This window comes from Melanaphis sacchari, unplaced genomic scaffold, assembly GCF_002803265.2.
Source record: "Melanaphis sacchari strain LSU unplaced genomic scaffold, SCAv2.0 Contig1438_pilon_pilon, whole genome shotgun sequence".
Taxonomy (NCBI): domain Eukaryota; kingdom Metazoa; phylum Arthropoda; class Insecta; order Hemiptera; family Aphididae; genus Melanaphis; species Melanaphis sacchari.
In genome coordinates, this window is record NW_020270612.1 from 1 (window position 1) to 8286 (window position 8286).

The 8286-nt window shown below is 28.3% G+C and overlaps 2 protein-coding genes and 1 long non-coding RNA gene across 4 annotated transcripts; 2 read left to right on the forward strand and 1 right to left on the reverse strand.

Moving 5' to 3' along the window:
- Positions 1-4318: 4318 nt before the first annotated feature.
- Positions 4319-5173, forward strand: LOC112591774. Its single transcript, XM_025335690.1, has 2 exons — positions 4319-4491; positions 4746-5173. The coding sequence occupies exons 1-2, from the start codon at positions 4337-4339 to the stop codon at positions 5161-5163; spliced, it is 573 nt and encodes a 190-aa protein (XP_025191475.1). The 5' UTR covers positions 4319-4336; the 3' UTR covers positions 5164-5173.
- On the reverse strand, positions 4430-6534 carry LOC112591775. Of its 2 annotated transcripts, XR_003114520.1 has the most exons (4): positions 6439-6534; positions 6185-6336; positions 4737-4819; positions 4430-4521 (listed from the first exon to the last, which is right to left on the reverse strand). It is a non-coding gene; the product is annotated as an uncharacterized LOC112591775 (long non-coding RNA). The 2 variants fall into 2 exon arrangements; XR_003114521.1 differs by lacking the exons at positions 4430-4521; positions 4737-4819 and adding an exon at positions 5088-5176.
- Positions 6069-6658, forward strand: LOC112591773. Its single transcript, XM_025335689.1, has 2 exons — positions 6069-6321; positions 6432-6658. Exons 1-2 carry the CDS (start codon positions 6120-6122, stop codon positions 6656-6658), a joined length of 429 nt encoding a protein of 142 aa, XP_025191474.1. The 5' UTR covers positions 6069-6119.
- Positions 6659-8286: the final 1628 nt, after the last annotated feature.

Sequence of the window (8286 nt, forward strand, 5' to 3'; positions counted from 1 at the left end):
TTGACGGTTAAACAGTTATCACGAATAGGAAAACAGTCTGTCATATCGGTATGCTGACAAATAGATCCCGCGTCATCGAGATCCCGATAACCATTCTGATAAGACTTTATACCAGGCCTGAGTCATTTAGATCCCGACATAATATGGTCCCGAGTCATTTAGATCCACCGACATTTATAGATCTCAGCCTGTTTGAGACATCTGGATCTATTTATTTTTGGCGGCAATAGTGACATTTTTTAAATTTGAGTTTGGAGAGAAATAAGTTTATCAACCAAAGCCGCTGTCCTTACCTTACTTTGTGTCGAGGTGCACTGGGACTTCCATAGACCCAACTTAAATATATTATTTTAAATTTTGAAATAATTACAATTCAAAATCCTACTTATGAGTGGATTCTAGCTCAGCGTCTGAGTTATACCTATGATTATAAACCAAATGAAGTATCCTATTTCCCCTATAGTATAGCCAAATATTGACTAAATGCTACTAAATAACATTACTAATTATTATCATGTAAATATATGTTCAGGTATTTTAAATTTTATTCTAAGCATTTCAAGGTAACAAAAAGCGGGAAGTGGGTACCGCTCTGCTGTAGATTAGGTGCCGTGCGGATCACTATTATATATTATAATTTATAAGAGTGTTAAATTTGAATCCTATGACAGTTATCATTGAATACGAAAAAACGATTCTGAACGAAAATGATTTGTCAGCCTAGAATATAATTTCCAGTGGTTGGTGAAAAAAGGTGGTTAAGATTTAAGATGTTTTTAATGGCCTGAATACACCAAAATTTAAGTTCTTTTATAATTATTAAAAGCTAAACTTATAAAAAAATCTTGTATTCAATTTTCAACTCTTAACTACTTATGCAAAATTTTTTATGAATTATATCTCCAAAATAATTTGCAAATATTCATGATTTTGGCGAATTTTTGTCAAAATTTGAACTTCAAATGCTAATAAAAAAAAAAACATGTGTCTATGTATTCTTATAATTTTTTAATCACTATAAAAATAACATAAGAAGAACTTTGTATAAAATTTTCAAGTATTTTGATTGGGCCAAAAAAATTTTATCGACACTTCAAAAAAAATTTTTCAGAAAAATTTAAAATTTCAGTTGTCTATAAATAGCTCAAAAAAATTCAAAATATTTTGAATATTAAATCATGTAAAGAAAATGCCAATCTAAATAACTGGTAAAATTTTCAAGTATTGTAGTAAATCAAAAAGACCGAAGCTGCGCAATATATATATATATATTCTATACTATTGTAGTAAGCCGACGGGGTCGTCTCACTATTTTTTCTATTTTAACTCATTTACATATACTACGAGGTTCTTCACATTTAAATATTTTATTATCATACTCGTAGCGATACGTAATTAAATTTGATGGCAATTTCCAAGAATCAAAGCGTATGGGAAAACACAGCCACAAACAACTTTTTCTTGCCCTTTTGACAAACAAGCCATGCACATAAATCATAGATGCGCACGCCTTGGTATAATAGCACAACAACAAGTCCAATCCAGGGTTAAGTGTCTTGGGCGCAAAACCACTTTTGTAGCTACAATGACAACATTCTATAACACACCTTTTTGTCCATTTCCTAGTCTCTATCATGTACAACCAGGGGGTACAGAGAACCATATAAATACAGGTCTCTGTCCGTCTTAAAATTTAGAATTAGTTTCACATTCACATAGAGCTAGTCTATGTCCAAATTTTAGATTAACTTTTTCTCGGGCAGCTACTTAACGTGCTGTCCTCAAATTCTTATACACTTGTTTTATTGTAACAAATTATAACTTTAATTTTAATAAACTCTTGTATTAACATTGTGTCTTTGTCTCACTTTTAAAACCCGTAATCTTTTCTCGACAACTTGATCCAACTGCAGATGTCAAGCACTCATTTATAAACGATAGTGAGAGATCACTACACTATTAATTTTTAAATTACGATTATTGTAATTATCTTCTTTTTGTTAACATAAGATTTACCATTTATATATATTGCGCACATAATTCGAATTACTACCCTGTCATATGTACATCTGCACACGCATACAGATACATGTATACATATAAGAAATTCTATTAGGTATATAGTGAATTATCTTACCTTAGCTTGACTATAGACTTGTCAGCGATTGAATGCAGCCAGTGTAGAAATAATAGATAGGTATGATGTTAATTCACTTAAATATAATATTAATTAAGAAACACAAGTGATATAATATTTACACTGAGTTAAGTAATAGATTTATTATTTATAAATTAAAATGCAAAGACATTTATTTTAAACATACATAAATTGGTTCTCCACGTATAATCATTAATCATCGCCAAAGGCTTAAGACGCACATAGGGAGAGTGTCGTTGTGTCCCAGTGCCTGATGGTCGATGGGTGTCTTCTGAGCCGGTGGGGTAATAAATTTAGATAATGGTCAAAGGACATAACAATGTCTGACCACAAATGTCTACTATCGTATGAATATATGTGCGACTACGGACTAAGTATATATAAGGAAAATGATGATGCCACTATTATAGTTATATGTGGCTATCATTACAGTATCTACGACTTACACTCTTTGAATAATAACAAATATTTAAAATCGTTATCGTTACGCGATTTCGTAAAAATTTAAAATTCAAACGCACTTAAAATTTTTCCTATAATGATGCTTCGAGTTTTCTCTATAGCTACTTGAAGAAAAACCTATGGAAAACTTAGTGTTGTATTTTTAATCCTTAGTTATAAACACAAAACATTTTATGATTTTTCAACTTCAAAATTCATTGCAAATTTTAGCGTTTTCGACAGATTTCGTAAAAATTTGAACTACAAACGCTTATGAAAACTGACAAACGATTTTTAATTTTTTTTAGCTACAATAAGAACAACTCATAAGGAACCTTGTATTACATTTTCAAGTTTTTTTGGTCATCCAAAATTTTTTTACCGACACTTCCAAAAAAAATTCGCATAAAAATCGAAAATTTCAGTGGTCTATAAATAACTCAAAAAAAGTCAAAATATTTTGAAAATTCAACTGTATATAGATAACACTAACAAAAACATTTTGTGAAAATTTCAAGTATTTACAGTGCATAGTTTTTGAATTACAACCATATAAAAAAATCGATTCGGTCGAAAACTGGTTTTGCGTGAAAATTCCCGTTTTTTCGTCATTTCTTTTTTGTTTTTCTCGATTTTTTTGAAAACTGTTAGAAAATGTTTACTTTTTACCTTTATAATGCACCAAGGATATTCACTTTTCCATCGGAAACCACCCCCGAAATTTGAAATTAAAGCATTATTTCGACTAGTTATGCTGTTCACAGACACAAAAAAAAAAAACGTGCATCATTGTAAAATCAATACATTCATCACTCCGTTCAGAATCTAAAAACATCAGCTTGTATACAGCTAGGGAGGACAATCGGCCGGAAAATGTAAATTTCGACCGGCTCTAGCCTCTATTACCATTTCGTCATCACAAAAATTTAAAATTCAGATAAACCCAACTTATTCATTCACGATTTTTTTTTTTTTTTTTTTAAACAACTAAATTCTCATTTTTTTTTAGTAATTTTTAAGTTATGATCTTAAGAAGATATATTATAGTCGATTAGCTAATTATTAGCCTTAGGCGGGGCACAGAAAAAATGTCGAGTGGGTTTTTTGTATGATGTAGGTTAGCGTCTAACTGGATATAAAATAATTGTGAGAAACAATATTAAGATTACATTATGACAAAGATTTTGTTTAATCGTAATTTGTATGAATAAATACATTATAGATAGTTGATTTTCGGTTTCTTGTGAGTCCAGACTTTAATATTAATTATTCTGGAAAAATATAAAATTGTAAAGGTCTATAGTTAAAGTGGGTACCAAAGAATCTAACAGTTCTAAACTAGAAAATGAATTGTTAAAATTTCAATTATGTATACTTGTATAGTTATATATGACTTATGAGTTATGAGTAATATTAGTAAAACTACCAAGTACCAAGTCCTTACTACAAATGGATAACTCAAATTATTTTATAACAATTTCAAGGTAGTGTATTAAATGTATGGTGTATAGATAGATAATGTACAGTCACATTAAGTAATTCTATATACAAAAAAATCATTTAGTATATTCTGATAACTATAATGTATAAAGGGAAGCAGATGATAATGTTTTCCTTTAATTTTGTAATTAAAGTTGAAATAGGGATGACAATGGATTAGGAGTATGAAATACATTCATTCGTAACATTTGTCTTGATCCATCAACATCAGTTATTTTTTGCAAATTATAAATATTTATGAACAATCCTAAGATGCAAAACATTACTATTAAAAGGGTTGTGGGTTTAAATGGTCGTGGATTCTCCTTAAGAGACAATAACGGGAATAGTTATTGGAAGCACCAGACTCGTAGAGATGGTTTTACTGTTCGCTGTTCTCTTTGGAGGTCAAAGTAAGTAATCCTTTTTTTTTCAGCTTTTATCTAGAAAAAAATACATGTTAGATCCTGAGCAGAGCTAGGGAATAAGTACTATATCAGCATTCAGTCAACTAATTTGTATAGTTTTGTCATTATTAAATTATGTATTTTTTTTTTCGGCTGTGCCACCAAAGATAAATTTTTTGTCATAAATATATATTGGTAAAAAAAATTATATGTACATATAATATGAAACCGTTTTAATACATTATATTTACCTAATACAGCTGTCCTGCTCGTGGTAAAATTTTAAATGCTGATCCAAATACTGTTATTTTGAACATTGGTCATCTTCATAACGCTGAAAGAGAGTTATTAAAAGAGTTCAAAAATATTTTACACCAGCGTGCAAAAACTGAGCGTTTATCACTAAGGGCAATCTACAATGAAGTCACTGCATTACCAAGATTTCAAAATGTAATTGTTGATTCATATGAGAGTCATAGACGGCAAATGGCTCGCACTAGAAGAGCCCACCTACCACCAAATCCTGGATCTATGCATGAATTTAAACAACAATTGGAAAATCCTAGATATTTTAGTTTGACGGCAATCCACGACCAAACCTTCTTTCATGGCAGTATTGGCACAACTGAAGAAGAAGGCGTAACGTTGGTTTTTGTGACACCTCATGTTAGAAAGTGAGTTAAATAAACATCTGTAAATATTAATGTATTAAAAATTAAAATATTGAATTTGTTTAATATTAATCATTAACTTGGATTTAGTATTTTTAGGACTAATACAGAATTTTTTTATTGATGGCACATTTAATGCAGCGCCAAGATTTGGTGGTCAATGCCAGCAATTATTCGTGCTGATGGGTATAAGTTATGATGTTGTAAGTAATTTTATTGAAATCAAATAGTTTTAACTTTTTTTAAAGGATTTATAACAGTCAGATATATTTATATGGATATTTTTACAAACAATTTTTAGTTGTATTGTTATTAAGTTTGTGTATGTGTGTGTTATACATATTATTATTAGCATGACATTGCTAGAAGCTTACCAGTTACTTAACATTTTGTGAAAAACCAAATTATATGTCAAAAGATAGTCATCATAGGTACATCATTAGTTTTCCAATATAACCATAGATGCATTGAAATTACAAATATAATAAGGTTTTTAAAAAAATAATTAAATATTTTTATGTACTATGAAAGTAGTAATATATATATAGTTGGTAATATGAAAAAATGGCATAATTAAATTAGTTTAAGTATAACCCATATACTTTACAAATAACTTTTTAAATACATAATATTTATTTAAACATATCAAAGATTATCTGTAAGACTGTAAGTAATCTTATGTCTGAGGAATAGGTTAATACTGTACCTACTGTTGGCTCGTTTTCATACAATTAAACACAGCTATTGTAAAGCCAGTAAAATGGAATTTTAGATGCAACAGATTTATTTTCTACATCTTAAAGTTCCTATCCATTTCGGATGTTGAAAATCAAATTAAATATTGCCCCTATTTCTATCGATAAACATTTATTTTAATAACTATTAAATTATATTTGTTATAGAAAAAACAATTAAGTTTCTGCTTTTAAATACATGTAGGGTTTTCCATTAGTGTATGCACTAATGTCCAGGAAAACTGAACAAGCATACAAAGCGCTTTTTATATACATCAAAACTATTGAACCTACTTGGCAACCAACAACTGTCATGACAGACTTTGAACGCGCTTCTATCAATGCCATACATTCCGTTTTTCCTACAGCCAGAATTGTAGGTTGTTGGTTTCATTCGTCACAATGTATATGGCGAAAAATTCAAGAACTTGGTGAGATTTTGGATTCTAAAATTGAATAGATTAATAAAATTTTAATAATTTATTATAAATGTTTTATTTAGGCACAAAATAATTTATAAATTGTTGTAAATAAATTCTAGGACTAACCAATTTATACAGGGAAAATAGGAAAGTCCATGATTTATTTCGAATGGTAATGGCAATTGCGTTGTTGCCAAACCAAAAATTGGATGAAGGTTTTGAAGTAGTCAGAAGGATGTACCATACAAATATTAAAAACTTGATTGGTCCATCTGAAAATCAAAACATTAATGAATTCTTTGAATATTATAGGAGAACATGGTTGACTGGTAATTTTAAAATATAAACAAATAATATTTATGAATTACGTTAAGTAATTTAATTATTTTTTTAAATAAAAAAAAAACTTAATAACTAACATATTTTTCTATTTATAAATAATATAAGATAAACAATTAAATTAATTTAATAAGAATACATATAATAGGTATTAGATGTACAATTATCATTGAAAAAGTTTTACATTATTCATTTTATTTCCAACGGATAATAAAATACTGACAGGTAAATATGCCATATAGTTTTAGGAATAATGAGTAATATAAAATAAGTCATTATTTCTGATAATATTTATGATTATTTATTTCAAAGGAAATATTGATAAATATCTCAAAATATAGTTTTTATTTATTTATTTTAATATCAGAAAAGATTATTATATTTAACGAACTATAGATTTTATAATATATTTTTTGATCAATAAATTAACTTAAAATATATGCTCAATGTTTCAAATTATTGGACATTCAGATTTATCAAACTAGTTTTTGAAAATATCAGAAATAGTATGAAGAAAGCAGCCTCACCCCGTCCCCTTGAAAATTGTAATAGTATCTCATTTATATAAGTATATCAAAATTCTGATAAAGATTTGGCTTAAAGCTGTTACTAGTTATTGATGTCAAAAAAGTGTTCATTGCCCACCCCACTAAAATAAATACTGATAACAAAACTCTTTGGTAATAATTGGTTTAAAATATATTGTAATATATTTTATAGTTGCACTGTGGCAAGCCACAATTATTTAACTACTATAATTTTTACAGGTATTTTTTCTGAGATGCTGTCAGTAAGCCGTCAAAACAGACGAACGAATAATGTTTTGGAAATTAGTCACAGAAATCTCATGAGCCACATTCAAAATCCTAATCCAAGTCCATGGTTATTTTTAGGTAAAGAATGAATAAAGTTGATTTTAATAAACAATCAATAGATTTTTAATAATATATAATTTTTATTTTCATTTAAAAAAACATACTAGTTCTTCAATATTTTTTTTATATTAGAAAACCTTATTACTCACACTCATGGGATAATGAATGATTACCGGTTGGCAGTAGATGGCCTAGAAGTCAGGCAACCTAGGCCACGTACAAGCAATGTACAAGATAAAAAAATAACGTTGGGCCTAACAAAACTTGACCAAAACCGGTTTACTGTGGCAGAGTTTTTTGGGTTACACTAAACATGTAACGCCAAATTTCGGAATAGAACGACCACAAAATGAAGGTAAAAATTCTAATAGTTGTATTACATTACTGTTAGTATTATTAATTAAAATATAAATTTTTATAACATATTGTTAAATAATTTTTAATATTTTAGAGTTACAACAAGATGTAGGATTCGATGTTGAACCAGTCGAAACTAATAACCAAAATATCGCGCTCGTTATTTATTAGTTTCGTTCAACGTCTACGATCTTACAAATCATGTTTGTAACTCTAAAATATTAAAATTATTAAATATTTGTTATAAACATTTACATTTAATAAAAACCATGATTACCAATATTTTGGTTATTAGTTTCGACTCGTTCAACATCGAATCCTACATCATGTTGTAACTCTAAAATATTAAAATTATTAAATAATTTGTTATAAACATTTACATTTATTAAAAACCATGATTGCA